The sequence below is a fragment of the Asterias rubens genome, chromosome 19 (assembly GCF_902459465.1).
Source record: "Asterias rubens chromosome 19, eAstRub1.3, whole genome shotgun sequence".
Taxonomy (NCBI): Eukaryota; Metazoa; Echinodermata; class Asteroidea; order Forcipulatida; family Asteriidae; genus Asterias; species Asterias rubens.
In genome coordinates this window covers 3,651,685-3,674,391 of record NC_047080.1, presented here as the reverse complement: position 1 = coordinate 3,674,391, position 22,707 = coordinate 3,651,685, and the positions used below count along the sequence as shown (strand labels likewise).

Here is a 22,707-nt window from a genome sequence, read left to right as displayed (position 1 = left end):
TGAGCAGACGATCGAGAGAGCAGACGACAATTTTTACGCGCGTCGTCCCAAGGAACTTTTTGAGTCTTTTCCATTCTCGTTAAAGTTATCTGCTGCCCTCTTGCGACAAAAGATAAAACGGCTGGTAACCCGTGGAAAACAACATTGCCTAATTATAGCTTTGGTTACCACTGAGAAACGGTGCAGGAAAAACCTTCGGATTTTAGCAGCAAAAGTTTATTATTGTAAATTGCAGACTGCAAAGCGTACGGTCTTGACAACTCAACATGGAATCGTTGGAAAATAGTGTCGAGCAACCGGTGTCTTTAACAATTTCAGACGGCCAGCAGTCAGCCACGGAAGAAGAAAGGAAAGTTGTACAAGAATTCAGCTACCTTCTTGAAAAATCTAAACAGCTATTTAATGGGTTGAGGTAAGAAACGGCGGCAATTTATGATTGTGTTTTTCCTGCCTGTTGACTTGTTTTGCGTTTTGTGTACGTTGACATCAGTGCTAAAGTAAAACCACCATGTAAAACGACGGATTCTGCTAAAACATGATTTTTTTCATGGGTTCACACATTCTCTGAATAATCTTGTTGAAAGTTTGTCCATGTATAACTGTTGTTCAAAACAAAAGCTATCAATGATCAGCTGGTTTTCAGGAGAAAAAAAACCCAAAACAGGTGAATTGTTCGTTGAGAAAAATAATTAAAATTTCTTGTTGAATTTAGTCAATACTGCATCGGTTCACTGCACTGGTTAAATAATAAATTAATTCATTAATTACATTTTTTTCTTGTGCACTACTGGCATAGCAGTGTGTGGACATGTGCTGGATATGCACACAAACCTAATCTAAGGGTGGTTAGGGATGGTGCAAGTCTATTTTATAAAAATATAGAATTCAAAATAAGAAGTTCTTGTTGAATTGAATGGAAAAGTTTCCGTATGGCGCCACCACTTTTTCATTCGATATGAAATAATATAGTATCTAATTTACCTCAATGAGATATCTTTTTTGAAAAAATGAGGGTTGAAAAGGTGGTGGCGCCATACGGAAAGTTATCCGAATTGAATCCTCACCTGATTCTCAAAAGGGGGATGGGCAGTGCACCCAATATTTTTTTAACTTCATTACCACAGTCAAGCAAAGCATGCTGATTGCTGGGCCCTGGGGTGAACAGATACTTCATGAATCATATTTTGTGTGCATCCTGCACCCCTTTTTTAGCATGTTTAGCCCCGGTACTGTGGTAGGATGTTAACTTTGAATTTCATGGCCAAATTGACTTGGTTGGACTTGGCTTGGCCTTGGGAGTCAAAATTTCACAGATTTGTTAGTTTTTGCATACAATACAATATGTTAGGATACACCAAGTGAGAATTATTGGTCTTGACTTTGACAATTTCCAAAGACCAAACGTGTCCAGTGCCATTAAAAAAGGAAACAAAAACAGCATGCTGTATACCTTGATTTCACTGTCAGCCAAACTGCTATCATTGAGTTAGTTCTATGGCAAGTCCAACTGGGACTATAGACTGCTTGCTGATTGCTGAAGTACTTCTGTATTCTATCTGTCAGTGCAGCTGACACGTTCAGACATTCAGCATAACACACTTCACAGCACAGACATATTATGTGGTCTCCCTTGGATAGTACCATGTTTAAATATTTATAACCTTCAAAGTTCAATACCTGCATCTTTTTACAGATGAGAATAAATAAGATAAAGTCAGGCCTGTATGCTTTGCTTTTTAGTAAAGGGCACCCTATTATGAGGATATTGTAAATTTCTACTGTAGCATTTCAAGGGCACCAAGGCAATGGCCAGGGGGCATGGATGCAATCGCCTTTGTTGCCCGTCAAGTATTCGGCCTGTAAAGTTCTAAGTGTACATTAGAAGAAGGTTTGGTTAACGTCATAGGAATTTTTTAGATCTGTATCAATTGATTTCACACCAGGCTAAAGAATGAGTACTTGATCACAGGGAGTGATTTTATCCTGCAAGGTTGCACTGCAAAGTGTTACTTGAGCATGGTTGTACACACTGAATGACAATATTGAAGAGTGATGATTTTTGATTTTTGATATTTGAAACAACAACAAAAACATTTATATTTTGAAACAATGTTTTTATTTCAACAGAGATCTTCCGCAATATGGACACAAGCAGTGGCAGTCATATTTTGGCCGGACTTTTGATGTGTACACAAAGCTCTGGAAGTTCCAACAACAAAATAGGTATGTGAACAAAATATACAATTCCTTTGACAAGTACAGTATGTGGTCATCAGTGGTTGCCATGGTATCACTTGGAAGGCTTATGTAATTTGGGCTATCTGCATTTTCCAATTACATTTATGTTTAATTAGATTTGAATTTTATCCGGTACATTGCCCTGTGCGATCACTGGTATTTGTTTGCAGTCTTATTATCTCATCTATAGGCATGTTTGTGTACTATTCGTATATTGTTTGTCACTGAGGCAGATGAGTTAGAGATTTACCAATCTTGTAGAGGGAGAGTCTCATTTGCAAAATTTCATTAGGCCGGTTATTAACTTTTAAACTCTTATCACTCATCATATATGTTTCATACGTTGGGGTTCCATACCCTCGAGAGGTTTGCTGTTTGATCTTAAGTGAGTTGATGCGGGGATTATGTGCTATTAATGAAGCATATGAAGGGGGCTGGGTTGTGCTAACATATTTACGTATCACCACCGTCCTCCGGGGAAATTACCCCTCTTCTTGCTAACTGAGTTAGATTATCCTGCTTGTATCAAATTCTGGTTTTACCACAGTGTTTGGATTAGACCATTCGCATTCTCCGGGTTTGTCAGGGATAAAATGAACCTTGTTATAATGTGGTGAACCATCTGGCCTGTCTGTGGAATGAATCGTGTTCATTCACATACTGTCGACTCTGTAAAAGTTAAAGGTACACTTTTAGTACTTATCACGATTGGTTGATAAAAACAGCCTTAGGCCTAGGCCTTGAATTACACTCATGCCACCATGGCCTTGGTGCCCCTTCAAATGTTTCATATTGACTTTAAGATTTTCAAATGGAAGTGCCATCTGGAAAGTGAAAATGGCCTTGCTCTTTCAAAGATGAAATTCCACGCCTGTTGGCTGTGTCTGAATTGGCCCATACAGCTATGGCTTTGGCTTGACTTCAATGTCATCATGCGTTGATGGTATTTGATGCCCTTAACAACACCCTTAGCAACAGCCGTAGTTGTAGAAGAAGTTGCCAACTCAGATTTGGCCTTACAATTATCAATCTGAAAGCTCGCGTTTCTGTTTCGCGTCCCCGCCCACTTCCTTTTTACAGGCCGCCTCCTTTTTTATTTTATTTTTTATTTTATTTTTTTATTCACATTATTTTTTTATTTATTTTTTAAATAGGGTTATTTTAAATGATCTCAGCAAAAACAATCTGAATGTCTTGTCTGAATGCCTCGACTAAATTGTTTCATTTATGTTTTGTGTATTTCAGCAGTAGAAAAAACAATGGATATTTGACATTTTAACAAAGAATGGCGGCCATCTTGAAATAAAAAATAAAAAATAAAAAGCCCCTCTTCCTCCTTTTTTTGAAAAACCCGGACGTGAAACTTTTTTTTTCCTTTTTTTTCGGCCTAAGTTGGTTTTATGAAGGTAAACAAAGGCCAAGGAGCCCATGACCTCTGTTGCCCTGGTCCAGGTCTCTATTTGTTTTCTTCTGTACATCAAAATTGCCAACCCTGTCGTAGAGCTTTTTAATGAAGGGTTCTTTCTTTCTAAATGGATTAAAAAAAGGGAATCCTGAATAAAACATCTGGAAAATTTTGAGAATGACAATTCCAAACTACGGAAAAAGAAATTGCATCCAGGGCTCCCTTGGAGTGTTTCCCAAAGACTTAAGATTTTCAAATGAGAGTGCCCTTTGCAAAATTTAAATGGCCTTGAAGAAGACAGAGGCATTTACTTATTCCCTGTAGCTTTGGATCATAAAGGGTCAACAAACCTACCACTCATAATATGACTAATACAAGTCTAGAATCCTCTCAGTCATTCAGCAGATTTGTAAATAAATCAAACACAACTTATTCACACAATATGTTAATTTATTTTATATGCAGACTTGTAATTCTTTATACAAACAAAACGTTCAGTGTTTGAACAATTATGGAAATCTTCCAAAGCTATTGTGCATAATGGAAGTAAAGATAAAGGAATACATAATTTAAACATAAAAGCATTAAACCTTCTTTAGTCCTTTTAATGAAAAAATAATAACTCAGTTCACTAATGGCTAAGTGAAGATGGATTTGATATCCTACATACTTTTGTTAGCACGAGGCGATACTTTTGTTAGCCTGAGAAGATACCTGAGCTTTCTTCATCAAGGGTGGCATACATTCACCTGAACCTCTTCTTCGTTTTTTATTCAAATCACATTACAGCCAGAGGGGTACGAATCAACCCCCGCCCATCCACACTTTCTCATTATTTCACGAAAATTGACGCTCATTGTTTTTCCTTTTTGCGAGAAGCGCCTTCCCGGGAGAGAGCAGCTCGAATTCGGATCCCAAGGGTGTAAGTGGCAACACCAAATGCACGCTCTGGGCTCCTGCAGTAACGCTAATGAATGTCTGAGCTACTCTGTGTACGAGCCTAATCTATGCAATTATTTGGAAACATGATGTCTAAGTGCATTTTGCAGCTCAGGCTGATCTCGGTTGTGTTTCGTCAGGTGCGGTCTGTGTTCAAAGTGTGATGGCCGAAACTGTAGCTGGGCCAGAGAGCGTTGCCGAGTGGACAAGGAATGCAAATGAAGATGGCTCATGCTAAAAACAAATCTCAATATTATCTGGATGTATTTTTGAGGTCCCTGATTCTGGAATCCTATGATGAATACCTTACTAATTTGTAATTTTCTAATCGTGAGTGAACAGGGATGGAATGTCTCTGTTTTTAATCGGGATTGGATTTCTCTGCTTGTTGTCACATTGTACAATACCTTAAAGGCACTGGACACCTTTGGTAATTGTCAAAGACCAGTATTCTCACTTCAGTGTAACCCGGCATAAAAATGCGAAAAAATGGGAAATTACCTCTTTCTCAAAACCTACGTTACGTCAGAGGGATCCGTTTCGGACAATGTTTTTAGTCAAATGTTCAACAGCTCTCCATTCCTCGTTACTAAGTTGTTGTTTTTTGCTAACAATTATTTTGAGTAATTACCAATAGTGTCCAGTGCCAATTTAAAAATGTGATCAGAAAATAAGGACGTATGACACGATGAAACATATTGTGCACATCTTCCGTGTGCTGTCCTCTTTTTATACTTAATCCCTCAAAAGAAAAGGCGACAGGATCATCATCCCAGAGTTGTGGATGCAGATTCTACCTGACTAGGTTTTTCATGGCCAGGAAGTTTCGCCGCCAGCTTCAAATTGAAATTGAAGTCAAAGTCTCTATGATACCAGAGAGATTTAAAATAAATTGGAAAGAATGAGAGAGAGTGGCAAAAGGCATAAATCTCCGTAAGAAGTATAACAGTTAACTTTACCACGGATGGATTTCCCTTCCATTAAAATGTATAGTGTAATCGGTTCCATTGCAGAGCTCGAGCAAATCCTGTCTTTATATGCATTAAAGTTCAAGGACTTTTTTTAAACTAAGAGATGGTTATTTCCACTTTGGTGGGCAGCCTAGGGATGCAGACAAATGGGTTAGAGCTAAGAACATCAAGTATTAAACACCTTGAAGAACTCTGTATGTTTAGTGGACATTGGGAATCACCGTACATGTAGTAGGTTTACATGGCAAAGTGAACAGACTGTGCAAGTCGTGTGCATTAACATATCAAAACGAAAAAACGAAAAAACAACTCGAACGAAGATTACGCTTTTCTATTTATTTGAATTCTTAAAAATAAAATGTCTGTTTAAAGCAGATTGTCACACAATTTCATATTTGTGTACTCCACAGATACTCCATGTAAACGATTTGATGGCTGTGCACTTCTGTTTTCTTGTTGTTGTAACAAAACAACTAAAGCTCAAACAATATATTTTTAGATCTGCAGAAAATGATATTCATACAAAACATCATTAACTGTTGCCATAGGGGGCTCTTTGTGGAAAGTAATCAGCTTAGGAAATATTAGCCCTACTGTAGCAAACAAAAAATCCCTGCAAAGTCCAAAGCTTCGAACGCTGAACTGAACTCACTGACATTAAGTATCTCAGAAATCTTAGATGCTTTCACCAGTAAGGGGCAAAAACCAATCCAACACACCGCCTCATCAGGCTCTTTAAGTCGACCGGCCCCGCGGACAATTTCCAAGATTAAAACTACGCCATAATCCGATGGATTTTCTCTAAGTTCCACCTCAAAGAAAGCAAATAGATATATAAGGGGAGAGGGGTATGGTAGGACAGAGACTGTTACAAAGAGTTCCTGTGGAAATTAAGAACGTGGTCACGATGGAGCAACATAATGCACCCATCATGATTCATAGTCTTCTCTTGCAATAAGAATGATAATGATGAAATCGCATCCCTCTGTACGTGTATTGTGCATCTGAGCTGGATACTTGCAGAACTCATGCAATTTCCTGGTCGGCCATAGTCCTTATTTTTGAGGGGGGGGGGGGGGGGGCAGAGACTGCTGAAGATTTCTTGTAGAAATTAAGAGTGTGGATGATTGGAGCAACATAAAGCACCCATCAACATGCAACGTCTTTCTCTTGGCGTTAGAATTATAATGATGATGATGAAATCCCATCCCTCTATTGTGCATCTGAGTTGAATACTGTACTCGGAGAACTCGTGCAATTTCCTGCTCGGCCACAGTCCTTTTTTTTGAGGGGGGGAGGACAGAGACTGCTAAAGATTTCCTGTGGAAAATAAGAAATGGTCATGTTGGAGCAACATAATGCACCCATCAACATGCAACGTCTTTCTCTTGCGATAACAATGATAATGATGATGATGATGATGATGAAATCCCAACCCTCTCTGTATGTGTATTGTTTATGCTGCATACTCTTGAGAACTCATGCAATTTCTTGGTTGGCCACATGCCAGAACTTGAGCTTCAAGAAAATCAGCAACAACAAAAACAGATTGTTACAAACACTTTACGCTTTTAAAAGCTGTGTGCCTGCTGTTGCACTGAATGTAGATAATGAAAGATTCATTATAGGCCTAATGCCTTGGTATTGAGATGGCCATGCACCTTAGTGTGTTTTTATTTATTTATTTGTTTACATTATAAATTTGTTTACATGGCCTCTAAGCTTTTTGAAATCCATGACAGCCCATACTCCCTTCAAAGCTGTGTTGCCATCTCCCTTGTGGTGGACAAGTCACGCATACTAGCTGGTGAAAGAGCCTTTTCCACTGCTGCCTCTTGCCTATGGAACAGTCTTCCTATTAAAAATGCTGTTCCCTGCTTCAAAAAAGGTCGCAAGACTCACCTGTTATCCAAACCAGGCCTCGAAATAACTCAGGGCACCCATAGCAATCGCCACGATGCCATGTGCTTTTGCTGTGTTGCCCTGTGCAAGGTTCCAATACAAATTGACATTTTTCTCACAGAGTGCCTCTTACCAGAGGAAAATTACTGTGCCCTTCAAGATTGAAGTCCAAGGGGTGCAAAACTGTAGCTCCCCCGATACCTTCACTTTGGTCTTTCTTTTCTCCAGATAGGCGCCTTGCATCCTTCAGTAATTTTACTAGTACTAAAGCTGCAGAAACAAAACCCTTTATGATATAATCCCAAAGTAAGGTGGTTAAGAAGGTAATAAAAAGCAAATTTTTGATAACAGTTTCTCCAGACTATTGTTCCTGCCGCTGTTGTTCAGTAAGACTCTTGGAAACGGGTGTATTTTACATTGTAGTCACGTTTTCCAAGTGGTATTGAAGAGCCCTATGGTCTAGCCTTCCTGATTCTACACTTTACCCAAGACTTTCCAAGTGGTGGGTGACCCAGCATTCAGTCAGTCAGTTTGGATACTTGACTCCTGGTGTCCTATACCCAGTGGACTCTATACTAAAACTAAAAGGTGCTTCATCAACCCTCGACTAAGAGATTGCCTATTACTACTACACAGAGATTGCCTATTACTTCTTAAAAGGAGCATTGAACTCTCAGAGAAGGATCTTTTTTTTTTACTGCAGTCATGGAAAGAACATTCACTTTATAGTCCATTTATAGTCACTTAAGGAACCATCCAAACTTGTCAACACTTTTAAGGTCATATCATATAATGCAATTTACAGGCATCCAGTTCTAGGCAATTTCCAAGAAGAAAGGGCATTGACATTTGAATGTTCACAACTTCACATATTTGTCTTCGGGATCGTAAGACATTATTATTTGGTTTACTCATGCTACCAAAGTGTTCCTGCTCTGCAGTTGGTTGCCTCCAAGTTTCCTTTAAAGTTGCATTTATGTGACGAGGCCATAAGAAACGCCCTGCTTTCATCATTCCCAAAAGGAGTGCTAATTCAACAGTTTTTGTGAGTTTTATTAATATGAGTCTTTAAAAAGCCTTAAGTTCTCATTTAATGAGTTTCATGTTACAGAGCTAGTCGCTTTTTGTGATCCCCAGATTTCATAAATAGAAACAATTAATGAAGTAAAAGTTTTATTTTGTTTTGTTGTTGTTCCTCACAGGCAGACCCTGGACACTCATTACGGCCTGAAGCGATGGCAAATCGGAGAGATAGCCTCCAAGATCGGACAGCTCTACTACCATTACTAGTAAGTTTACTGCATGTGCATGATATGATGACAGAAAAGTTTTTAAGTGGTGTTAAACTGCGTTCACATTGAGCTTAAAATGATAACATTACCGCCGCATATTGTTAACTTACTGCTATTAAGTCCAAGTGCGAACATCTGGTAACTTACCGGGCTGGTAAGTTACCGCCACGGTGCTATTAACTAACCAGGCCGATTCGAGTTACGGTAACTAAAAATGTTAACTTAACAGGGACAAGAAGTCCGATGCGAACGTACCATTCCGTACCACGAATATGGTGACCTAGCCTGTGACTTAGTTTGCCAACCTACTCTGCGTCCCTGGTAAGTTACCGGACACAATTAATCCAAGTGAACAGCTGTTAGCTTTAACTTACCAGCCTGGTAAGTTAACTTAACAGGCTGGTAAGGTACCAGACCCAAAGGTCCAATGCGAACACAGCTTTAAACTTGCTATATTGTATCCAAAATGGCATTGGATTTCACACAGTCTCTCCCAGAAAAATCAGCCAGTGGGGCACCTACATGAAGAAAATGATGAGACTGTCATTGTCTGTTACTCACTCGGTGAAGCTACTCTGTTTTTTACCACGGGGCTCCAAGCAAGAATAACATCTTGGTTGCAACCCATCCCCATTACTCACACACATTTCCTGTTGAAAACTTGTTGATACAACCAGTTTGCCCTCAGGGTATCCGATACATGTAATAACGGTATCCTCTCCTCATGGGGAACTGACTCCAAGAAGAGAAAAGGAAGACAACGGTGGAAAAAAAAAATGAATCCAGTCGTCCGTCCGTCCCGTCGGTGGGCTGGTTTTGATTTGATTTACATGTAACGGGTTAATGGAGTTGCTCCAGAATGCAGAACCATAATGAATTAGATTAACAGTCGGGATTGTATACTCAGTTGGGTTTGAATAAATGAGCACAGTCACTTTAGTTTGTTTGGGAGTTATTGATACAGTGCATTCTTGGTGGAGAATTAAACTGACTGTGTTTGGGGGGTACCCTCGGTCAACGGCGTGGAAGGCTAGGTGACAAAAATGGAGCAGCAGTAGTTTTTTTACTCATTGCATTTATGGTTACAGAAGCACAACTACTGACATGCCTTCAAAGAAAAACTGTTGTGGTTAAACACGTCATCTGGCGTAAAAATATTAAGCTGATTTCTTATTTTATTAACTGCATCATACTTTACCTGTTAGTTGTTTGCAATTTCCCAATAGTGCAAAACAGTACTGTTGTTGCCCCGAAGGTTACCAGTTAGTTAACGTAAACTTGTTTAATAACTAATGATATTTATGAGCATAATGTAGGTGGACAATTTTATTGCTGGTCTGCCGACATACTAGACGATTCTTGGTTGTGTGTAATCAATGCATACTTTTTAAATGGTACCATGCAATTTACGTTATGCGCGAATGTTTCCAGTGATCAATCAGCTGTGTCAATGGCAATTCATTGTAATTGTGATGACTGCCATAATGTCTATGTGTTGGTAGTAAGTTTGTCTGTAGCAATTTGTAGCAGACCTGCAGCCCATAATTTCTAGAGGGATAGTGGTGTTAATAGTACGCACGTAGAGGGACGTTCAGAATTGTCAATACAGGGTATATCAACATTCTGGGTTTTGTTTTTCTCGAAATTGTGGGTGTGTGGGTCAAACGAAATAACTGAATATCGAAAACCAGTTAACAATTAAAATAAGTAACAAGTAAATATATTTGTTTTTAAAGTACAAAATTTAAGGGGATAAATACCTGGTGGTTTTCCAGATCATCTGTCACTGTCTGTTGTGTCAGTGCTGTCTATTTCCGCTGACCTAAATGTAGGCATCACATCCATCTATGTAAAAGATAACTCCTAAACATACAGCCATAAGCAGGAAAATTGCTACTTTTTAACAGCACTAAATAATTCAGATAACTAAAAATTGTTGAAAAACACTCCCAGGATCAGTTTCCAGTTCTATGCAATCTGACACGTAAACTACTTGGGATATTAACATGACCAACCAGCAGGGAAATATTATTACACGATATCCAAAGTACCCCAGTATGATATCATGTGAACATGACGAACACTTAGCGATTCCTACCTACTTTGCAATCACAGTAGACAGAGAGAGAGCTAATTTAAGTTATCAGTACCGGTGGGTATCAGTGGCTATTCATTCATAAAAACTAACAAACGCTTGATGTAAAATGACTAGCTGCTTTCAATGAGGCACAGAATTGAAGGTCTGAGAATTGAAAGGAGGGATTTTTATGTCAGAGGTAATATTTTGTCCTTGTCTCTTCTAATCTATGAGTCAGTAGATATTTTTACTTAATCATGTTTATCGGTTGTTGGACATGACGAGGTACACTGAGTACAATTGGACTGATTAGGCGGATGTACATGTACAACCTATTGAAAGCTTTCTTCTTCAGAAAGGAAGGTTCCCTTGAGTTATTTTATAGCTACTTTGTCTGAATTAAAGACGTCATTTGTCTTTGCGTGTATAGCTCCTGAGTTTTTCCCTGAGTAAAACTGTTTCTCCTTTAGAGAAATCACGATTGTCATAGAGAAATCATGATTGTCATCATTTTATCAACTCATCTAACTTGACATTTTAGTGATAACAATCAAGGTTTCCCAAATTGGACATCCCGTGCTGTTTTGTTTTTTCTAGAGTTGTGCAAGCCCTTTTTTTTCTCTTGCCAGCTTGCATCCACATGCGAATGAAGTTCTAGGCTTGAGAGGTTTGAAATAATAACTACCAAACAATTCTTGCAAGGATTTGGTGTTATGGTTTGGCTGGTCATTCTAAGGATATCAGGGTTGCTGATCGGATTCCATGCGCCATATTGGAATACACAATATGAACAGCCTACCTGCATACCGTATGCTTCGTTAGGAACGATGAAATCCACACAAAACTGATAGCAACACAGGAAAATAGGAGCTGATGTACTTGAAAGAGATCACAAGGTTCAATGAACGCTGGCTCAAGTCCATGGTAAACAGACCACTTAAGAGCATGAAATTAATACTCACCCACTTATACCTAAATCAAGGGATTAGTGGAAGTTTGGATGGAGTTAATGGATGCCATTATTTCAAAAGAGATGTTTACCCCTGTGAATTATCTTTCGATTCCTTATTAAGGCACTGCCATCGATTTCACCAACTCTTCCTAACTTAGGATTAATCCTAGGACTTGGGACGTGTTCAGTTCAGTATCAGAAGACATTACGAAGCATTGAACCCATCCTATGTGTTAGGCAGGTTACTCGTCCTAACTCGAGATAGGATTAATCCTAGCGTTTCATGAAATCGACTGCAGGATTCGAGCCCACATCCTATAAATTACAGAACTTCAGTCCACACCCATAGACTGCTCGGCCATGACATCGCATGTCAAGTAAAACATTTTTTTTTTTAAATAAGAAGAAATTTCTAGCGGTTGCTTTTCTAGTGGCCATGGAGGAGTGAGATGTCCGTCCTCCATGGTGGTACAGTGATGCTCTATGCACTTAACTGCACCATCCTTTATTAAAGGCACTTTACATGCATGGTCTCACGTCTATATGCGTATGCTGATCAGTAGTCCATCATAACATGCAACTGGTTTGATAAGCCAAAAATAAAATGTGTTTAACGTCCTCCCTTTTTGAAAAAAGGAAGGAGGAGGGCCTTTTTTTTTTTTTCCAAAATGGCCGACTGACACATTTTAAAGACAACTGGCTGGGCTATTTTTCAAAAGTATTTTTTTTTTCACACAAGATCGTTTAAATAAGAAAGACAAAAAGGAGGTGGCCTTTTAATTAAAAAGGAAGGGGGTGGAGACGCTTATTTTGTTGGCCTTTAAAGGTGTCCAAGTGAATTAATATATATAATATCCAATTTTGATGAGAGTGTTGGTGCAGACTTGAATAATTGTAATCTGATGTTAACGGCTGAACTGCCCCGAAACATCAGTGTAGAATTTCCAACAAGTTGAACATGACCTTTTCCATTCAGATCAGTCTCGCCAAGAAAAAAACATGGTGCGTTGATTTCAATTCACGCGATCCCCCCCCCCCCCCCCGGCGTAATATGTGCACATGTCATTAATCCAGATATTGATACAGACTTTTGGAAAGAAAGAAAATAACGCTGATGCTAGAAGTTAATGAGAATGATCTGTCACGCACGGGAGAATTCCTCCTGAGTTTGTTATTAATGAGATAAGTTTGAGATGTGTAATGTTATCCAGTAGGATAAATCTACTTGATGCATGGTCATGATCACCTTTCTTGAGTTTGTTTTTTATTCTCTCAGTTGTTCTGTTGCTATGTTTACATTGATTGCAATGCATTATGAGGAATTAATCTTCATTTCCTTTTGTCCTTTCAATCAAAATAGCACACCATTGAGTCGGTGTTTTTTGTTTTTAAAACCCTGCTGCGAGGCAGCTCTTGCTGACATAAGTTATTATTTCCATTTGTTTAACCGTATCGCACACGCCAGTAAGCTCATATATATCCTATGATATCATGTTGGACCATGTCACACATTCTAGAGGGGGTGTCAATCAACAGGGTTCAGTTAGTTGGAATGAGGAGATTCTGATAAGAAATGGTTTTGAGCCTTTTGAACGATGAAATTGGTGATTCGGGCAAAATTACACATAATTATACACCAGCTTTGGAGCCCGAAGTAGTGAAACTTTAAGACGTGAAGCATACGCACATGTGTGATGTAACTACGTACCAACTGACATCTCATCTATAGAGGGTGTTCTTTACTTCGGCTAGAGCTACATGTACAGTATGGCTAGATTGCACACGTCTGCCTATTCAGACGCGCTGATCTAGCTGTAGCCAGAGCCAAAGTTGCCGTTTCGGACAGGGCCTAATAGTACAAACATACATCAATACATTTTGAAATATCTTTCAATCATGAAATTTAATATGCATATAGTATGTAAGCTATTTTATCTTATAAGCAAGCGTATTTTTGTTGCTATCAAGAGAGTTTTATTCTGATCCTTTGCCAGTTCAGTCACGACATACATCCCAAAATTGTGTATGAAATTGAATGATGAGTAAATTTCAACCTGTCTCGCTCTGATTTATTTCTCAGCAAAATGTCAATTTTGTTGTACTTGTCAGGGCACCCGCAGCCCCAAATGCTTAATTTCCCCATGGATTCAAATCGGCGCATCCCATACTCCTCATTGTAACACCATTGTAGTAAGGTATCCAAGACCAAGGAGCAATTTTTTCCCTGTAGTATAGAATTGCCATCTTCAACAAATTTCCAGATGTTTTGTTTAAGGATTCCCTTTTTTGAATCGATTTTAGAAGAAACAGATTTCCCCTATTGAAAAGCACAGCAACACAGTGGCGTTGTCAATGTACAGATGTACGGAAACAAAATAGTGTCCAGGAAAACCACAGTGGCGTGCTCTGATCAGAACGTACAGTGCTACCCGCTCCTTTGGCTGGCTTGATAATGAAACACTGGTCAGACTGACAGACTCATTATTAGTAACAATCTCTGCACTGGTTGGAGGGTTTGAGGGCTTTCGGATCGAGTTACAAGCCCCCTGTAGGATTTGTCACTGCCACATCTGAAGAGAAGTGTAATTTAGTTTTTTTTGGGGGGGAGGGAAAAAAGAAAAGAAAAACCGAAGCAAGCCTTTAGGTGAACTCGTTGCGTGGATAACATAACTCAAAATCAAAATGAGCTTGACTTTTTAGCATAAGAAGGGGATGTAATACTCCTATGTGGACATATGCACTCCGGATTTTCGGCATTATCTCAGAAACATTTTCTTCATTATGTTGAATATAATTCTAAAGATGTCCCTGATTGTTTTACAAAATCTCCTTAAAGGCAAGATGTAAATGTCGACAGCTCTGGATAAACAGAAACTGTCCATTTATTTTAGCCGTCGTTAAACGAACACGAGGGTACTAAAGAGAAATCCACATTGTGTCACAGCAAACCTCTGTTCTCTGTATGGTTTAGCTGTTCTGAAATATTCTCCTACATTGTCTGTGGTACACCCACATAGAAACTTTCTGTGTCAGCCCGTATTACTTAGATGCTCACTACAATAATCAGATCATGGCCTTTTTAATCTCTTAGCTTCAATCTACAAACCAGATCGCATCCTGTCTCTTTATATAAAATGGAAGTAATGTCAATGCTCTGTTGATTATAGTTGTACACTAGAGCCCATCCATACTCATCAGTTAGTCACAATGATTTGTACTAGTATCTCCTTTGCGGACAATGTCTGCCAACTTACAACCGGTGCACTTTACCTTTTCCAGTTTCTTATTGATTTGTTCTTAAGGCTGATTGATCTAAATTGATCTTGCGACAGATCTTATGACAAAAATTAGACGAAATTCCTGTAATTGAACAAATTAACAATAATTTCTCGCCATCAAGTCAGCTTTATTAAATCGTTGTGATGAAGCTGTTTGTTGCATTTTTAAATAATCTAGTGATTTATCCATGGAAATTTGTGTAAATTGTCATTATGTTTTGAAAATATCTGTTGTATAGAGCTTGAAAAAAAAAAAAACACCCCAGTATACTTGCCATTTAAAAGAGAAGGGGATCACAACAGTGATTTTTCCATGGTTGGCTACAAATTTCACTTAACTGTTACATGTATGTAAATAAATGGGTCTTATATTTCAAATATATACTTGGCATATCTTGGAGTCAAAATAAAGAGTTCTTTGAGTGTTGTGTATTACCCACATACAGTGCACTATACAGCAAACTCTGATGTAATATCCAGAGTGCACTTGAGTAGGATTTGAACCATTGACCTCTCAGGTATAAGTGTCGATGCCCTAACCACTTGACCATCAAGATTGTCTTATGACAACATTGGGGCTTGAGTCTTACATCGATCATGAATGCAAAAATCTAGGTACTTGTGTAATTGATGCATATACATTTATATCAACATCATCATCATCCTCATCCAGGCCTGATACTTCACAGAGGCAACTGAGGTGATTGCCTCCATGCGCCCTGGTCGTTGCCTTGGTGCCCTCGAAATGCCCCAGTAGAAATTTACAATTTCCACAAAGGGTACCCTTTACCTGGGAGAAAATGCCTGAGTGCCCTTGCCCTGTAAAAAAACAAAATCATACAGGCCAAATCATCAAAGACTTGCGTCCGTGGCCGCCTCATCCTCAAATTGTCATGGGGCGCACTCCTGGAGTCGACGCCATCACCTGGGTGCTTAAAGGGAAAATGTAATTTCTTATTACAATGTAATGGTGGGTGGATGAGCTATACTTATGAATTATTTCACCAATTAATCATTTAGATTGACGAATTACCAGCCCACTCCAATAAAAGATGCATTACCCAGTTTCCTGCTGAGATTAAATATTGATATGCTTTATCTGTAAACGTAGGATTGATGGTTTTGTTGTTAAAGGCAAAGCATACCTTTGATTTTTAAACCATTCGTTTGTTTTAATCTCATATAAATGTAGATGTAAATGTACACCATAAAATTTATATTAGAAAATTACATTCAAAAGTTGGTCACTTTTTGTGAGATCGTAAAAAATCTGGAGTGGTTATCCAACGCAGGAAGAATAATAATCCCCAATCTGAGACGCGTTACCGCGTCTCAGATTTAAATTTGGGCCATTAAAACTGATGTTTACAAAACCTCTTTGAAGTGAAATGTTTCTCAAAATGCTTTACTATCGAAAGCTGCTGTAGGTTTCCGAACAAAAGTTTTTACCGTAATAATTTTAAGAGTGATAACCAAACATATACCTTCCCTTTAAATGAATATATAAAGTAGAATGTAAATGACATGAATTGAACTCTCCTGCGATGTTATACTTGTACAGGGCCCCATTTCATAAAGCATGTAAGGACAAAAATTTGCTTAGCATGAAATTTCTTCTTTGATAAAGACAAGATTACCAACCAAATTCTATATAAGTTGCATATTGCTTGTAACTGGCATTCAGCTGTTGTTTGCTTATCCTGCAAGTCGCATGGAAATTTGATTGGTAATCCTGTTTTTAATAAGGAAGAAATTTCATGCTAAGCAAATTTTTGTGTTTTTACAGGCTTTATGAAATTGGGCCCAGGTGTGAGAGGTGTAATAACACGTCAGATCTATAGTGACCCCCCCCCCCCCAAGGTCAATAATCAATGCTTCGGCAAAAAACAAAATCCGTAGTAAAGAAGTGTGGATGGAATGGGAAAGGAAAAAAAATAACACACCTTGAACTCCCAAAGGGTTGTGAGGTCTCAAATTAAAAATGTGTTGACTCTGACAGGGGGTTGCCCAGGATTTCTTTAGTTGTGGAAAAATGTTTCCTTGGAAGCCATTGCGAGATAGACCAGTTACATTTTAGATCGAATAAATAGACTCACAAATTTTAAAGAAGTGCTCTAAATGAATGGCTTTGGATACCGTTTTTACTGGTCAATACCCAGTTTAACATTTCATTTGCGTTAATTCTTCTAAAGTTCACAAGACCCAATGTGGCTGTTCATTTAGAAACCAAAAACAAACTTCCAGTTCAATTCATCATGTGATAATTCCCTATTTAAAAGTAATGTCCTTCCCAGGAATGTTTATCCCTAGGTATGATTAGAAATCAGCGCTTCATATTCAGAGGGAGAAGATGCTGAATGAGCTGTGGAACTAATTCAGGAAATTTAAATTAAAGGCACTGGACACATTTGGTAATTTGTCAAAGACCAGTATTGCATAAAATAACAAACCTGTGAAGATTTTGGCTCAATTGGTCAACAAATTTGCAAAGAGAACAATGAAAGAAGAAAAAAAACACCCTTGTTGCATTACTTTGTGTGCTTTCAGATGCCTAATAAAAGGCTTAAGCTGAAGATTTGTTATTATTTTAGTGAGAAATGAACTCTTTTCTTAAAAACTATGATTGTTATTCTCACAATGTTTTATACTATCAACAGCTCTCCATTGCTCGTTACCAAGTTAGTTTTTACGCTAACAATTATTTAGAGTAATTACCAGTAGAGTCCTGTGCCTTTAACTGAAGCTTAAAATTCGCTCTATTTGCTTGATGTGAAAGCCATTAAGCCCAGATGTGGCCAGTAATTTCCGGGCAGAAACAAATATTTAATGGTCAATTAGATGAATTTTTCATGAGAGATGAGTCCACAACAGGATTTATGTGACATGTAAGTCAATTTGCTCGACGTTTGTAATTGTATTTACTCGGCTTTGGTTTCACCCGTGGTACCGTCTTTATAAGAGCAGTGGGTTCACAGTGAACACAGTTTTTTTCTTAATTCTAAGTCATTGTTTTTTAATTTGACAGTTATAATCAGTTTTGCTTGTTTGCCCCTGCATCATGCACATGTGACGTCACCATTTGCAAGAAAATTCTTAAATTTGACTTTTTAAAGTGTGCAGATTACCCTGATACACGGGTGCATGTATACTGGGCTCAATTTCATAGAGCTGCTTTTAAAAGCAAAATCAAAAGCTGCTTACCAGAATGTGGTTTCCAACTAAAATAAAATGTTAGGGGGCCTATTTGTACACAAAGTAACTGGTATCCTACTTACATATAGTTGTGCTTAGCAGAAAAATGTAAAGCAATACTTTCTGCTTAAGCAGTTTTATGAAGTTGGGCCCTTGTATTGACCAGTCCGGGTTCTGTGTGTTACTGCGCAGGGAGCATTCTAGACAATGTGCACTTGGCTTCAAGCGAACCTTTATACCTACTGGCAAATTGACCCCGAACCCCCCAAAATAATTGGTAGACTGTTTGCAGACAGTACGTCGTGTGTGACGTCAGTACATTGGGAATAATAGTACAGTTTACACATGTGAAACTATTTATTTTTTTGAAAAACATGTACACGGTTTTGTAAATTGAACGGATATTGGCGAGCCTAGTATCTATTACTCAGTGCAGGAAGTGATGGATCATTCTCGTCTCTTAAGTGTTGTCTTTATAAAGGTTGATTCACACTCGTGGAAGGAGCTGTCAGAAACGGAGATCCGAGTGATAGTTCTTCAAAAAGTATCGCCTTCCTACTACTTGTGTCCTGCCATGAATGTGTGATTTCATCAACTGCTGTCAGTGTTCTGCATTCACCTGACTTTCAAATCAGCCTTAGGACTTCAGCTGAATGATGGTATTCAATATTAATAATGGCTTAACTGAAAATCTGGACCAAAAGTTTTGAAAGAAGTATAAATGTAACCTATTTATAGCATACTCATCCCAAACATTGTCATAACAAATCTGACACTAGGAAACCAAGTGATAGCAAAAGAACATCAGGGTCCAATTTCATGGCTATGCTTATGGCTGAATTCTGCGCTTACTATCACCATTCTCTTCTTGCCCGGCAAGCTCCAAATTCCTGCACTAGCCATGTAAGCATGGAATGCTTTAGTAATGGTAACTATGCATTTGCACAAACAAAAATTCCATGCTAACCCATGATATATGCTTGACATAAGCATAGAATTCCCTGCTTCCACAAGCGCCTACTCTAAGCGGAGCCAGGAAATTGGGACCTGCATGGAGTCTTTAGTCTCCCAGGATACTAGTGGTTGATATTGCCATCCCTTTCACCCCAATCCATCCTACTTATATAACACCAGAGTCCTACACCTATACGTGTCCAGTGCCTGATGAGAATGTGTGCACTCATACGTACATAATTACAAACATGCTCATAAGCTTCAAATCCCTACGGAGTTTAAGATCATACCAGATTTCTTTAGATTGACGATATAACCACGTATATTAGAAAAAGTGTAAAGCATTTTGAGGTGTAGTAGTAGTAGTAGGAATATACTCCTGCTAAGAAGTTGGACCCGGAGAACAATGAGGGCATAATTATGAACACAATTCTTTTGCAGGGGAAACCATTAAATGTTTGCTTGGTTTTTGAAAAGGCAAGGGCACCAAGGCATTTTCATCTTGGTAAAAAGCAACCTGTGAGGAATTTTTTTAACTTCTTCTCGAGCATTTTAAGGGCACCATGGCAATGACCATGGAGCACGGATGCAATCGCCGTTGTTGCCTCCGTGAAGTATCAGGCCTGCGGGTGTTTTTTGGCAAGTCTGACCAAAACAAGTTTCTGTCGTGATGAGGTTCACTGACCGACCGAAATGTTTTCAGAGGGCTTTGTAAAAAAGAGCCTGGTAAATAGTTAATTACAGAGGTGTACATCTCTTGAAGAAAAATGTTCTCAAAATATAAAGCTTTCATTTTATTTTTGAGTTCTAGGACTAAGTCTCTGTAATTTTAGTAACATTATTGGATTGGCATGCTTCAAGGTTTTTCATTTTTAAAAGAATTCCTGTGACATTTTAATTTCATTTTAAAGATTTGGCCCTCTGATGAAACCAAGCCCGACCTAGCATTTTGGTTACGGCGTGGTTGGATGAACTCCAAGTACATCACTGCGCTTGAACTGAACATGCGACAAATGCTTAACACTTTGTATTGGTGTTACTTTTCAAACTGCTCACTGCACTTTTTGCTGAAAGGTTTCTGTGGTTTGGGTTCTAATCAAGTTTCCACATTGTTTGATGTACTTTTGGTGAAAAGGAAACATTTTTTAGTCTTAGGTTTTGATACTTGAGTTTTGCATTGTTCATTGCACTTTTTGCTTAAAGACATCCCATGGTTATAATATTCAATTCAGCTGTAAATGATACATTTATTGATCTTATGTTTTGATACTTAAAAGTTCTGCATTGCTCACTGCACTTTTTGCTTGCATATGTGTGTGATATTCACTTGTCCTGAAAACGATACACTTCTTGATTTTATGTTTTGATTAGTGCTGGGCGAATAGTGAAAATTTGATATTCGGATACCGCTGGCAAAACTATCCGAAATTAACCGGATATTCGAATAGTTTTTTTCGCCGCTAGAGGGCGCTGTTTGTATGGGCGGATTGATATTAGTTTTAGACAGTGTCACTCGGTTCATTCATAAAAATAACCGGATCCAATTTAAAGATGGCGATTTGCTTTTTCTTTTGATCGTGATTGACTCTACGTGAAGGAAAACTTTCGTAATCTTTGAACAAATTACGTCAGAAATGTCATTGTTTTAACTCTTCACGGAGGTGAGCATAGTTAAATACTTAATTTATGCTGTTTTATGCTGTCTTAATAGAAGTTTCATAAGGATTTAGACAAAACATTCCTATCAGTTGTCGCCCGACGTCCGCGGATATTCGGATATTCAAAGAATATCCGGTTACTTGGTTGTAATTACAGAACTATCCGGTTTATAAATAGGTATTCGCGCCCTATGCGGATATCCGGTTAAGAAAAAAAAGGCATTCGCGGTTACGGATAGGAAAACCTATTCGCCATTAACCGGATATTCGAATAATTCGCCCAGGCCTAGTTTTGATACTTGTTCTGCATTGGTCTCCATGTTGTCTGATGCACTCTTGGTGAAAACGTTTTGATACTTAGTTCAACATTGTTTACTGTACTTTTTGCTTGAAGAAGACTTCTGTGGTAATTTTTATATTCACTTGGGTTGAAATCGATACATTTCTTGATCTTAGGTAGGTTTTATTTTGATACTTAAAGTTTTGCATTGTTCACTGCCCTTTTTTCGTTCGATGTACTTTTGGTGAAAACGATACATTTCTTAATCTTAGGTTTTGTTACTAAGTTCTACATTGTTCACTGCACTTTTTGCTTACAAATATGTGTCCGTGGCTGTGATACTTAAGTGTGTTTCCACGCTGTCCAATGTACTTTTTTGCCCAATGCAGTAAAAGTATACTGTATCTGATAAGCTAAGGTTAATCATAGTCTCTTACACATTGTGTAATCTCCGTCAGTAGTCTTGACTGGGCACACATAGCCCATCTTCAGCTAATGAATAAAACCGCTGCTGAGCAAACATGCTACACTGGATCATGCTCATCTTCCTGACAGCCACAGGACTGTCGCTGGTCGCTTTAGGTCTAGGGCACGTGTGCCTTGGGTTGGAGATAAATTAAAGCAGTTTGCTCGTTAGTGAACGGCAACTCAATACCCTTTCTAAGACTTGTGCATATGTGAACGTTAGGGCCTGCTAAAGTGCACAGTTCTGATGCTGTCAACTGTGACGTTAATGAAAGCAACTGAAATTAGAAAGCAATGTACGTGGGAAAGCAAGATTTCCACACAGCTTGAATGTACACATTAGTTTAGCTTAGTGCCTTTAATGCAACAATATCAAAATACAACTTGAAGTGCAAAAAGGGAAACCCCGAACAGCTATGCAGGCCCACTAAACGGGGACCCTTGATCACACATCAGAATAGAACTAAGGAATGAAGACAAAGCAAAAATGCAAAAGAAAAGGGGGAAATAGGTAAATTGTAAAAGCTTCCCACAATCAGACACATATATAATTGACAATGTCAACCTCTTACAAATGTACTTTCTACATAGTAAGAAATTATGCACACATTTAACCTGGCAATTGATTTTGAAAGTACATCGTTTTGCTTGGCTTTGCTTTAATAGACTGGATAAAATTAGATTTAGTACTATTGTCGAAGGTTGGATGTTTATTTATAGTATAATTGAAAATGTCAACCTCTTACAAATGTACTTACTACATAGTAAGAAATTATGCACACATTTAACCTGGCAATTGATTTTGAAAGTACATCGTTTTGCTTGGCTTTGCTTAAATAGACTGGATAAAATTTGATTTAGTACTACTGTTGAATATTGGATGTTTATGTAATGTGTAGTATTGCAGATAAAGATTAATCAATACTTGTCACCATGCAAAAATCTATGGCTGTCTGTAAATTGTATACGGTATGGAATGTATGTTTTTTGTTATCACAGTACATGTAAACGATGTAAACGTTTACAGGGGTATACAATACATACAGGTGTACAATTTATTTGATTGTTCAAAGAATTTTTATTAATTACGACTTTCAATCTGAA

General features: G+C 38.3%; 1 protein-coding gene across 1 annotated transcript in view; it reads left to right on the top strand.

The window, feature by feature from the left end:
- Positions 1–210: 210 nt before the first annotated feature.
- Positions 211–22,707, top strand: part of LOC117303053 (protein SCAI-like) — a 77,804-nt gene continuing 55,307 nt past the window's right edge. The window contains exons 1-3 of the mRNA XM_033787106.1: positions 211–412; positions 2,128–2,223; positions 8,658–8,744. Coding sequence (XP_033642997.1) covers positions 267–412; positions 2,128–2,223; positions 8,658–8,744 — 329 coding nt within the window. The 5' untranslated portion in view covers positions 211–266. The remainder of the gene's footprint in view (positions 413–2,127; positions 2,224–8,657; positions 8,745–22,707) is intronic.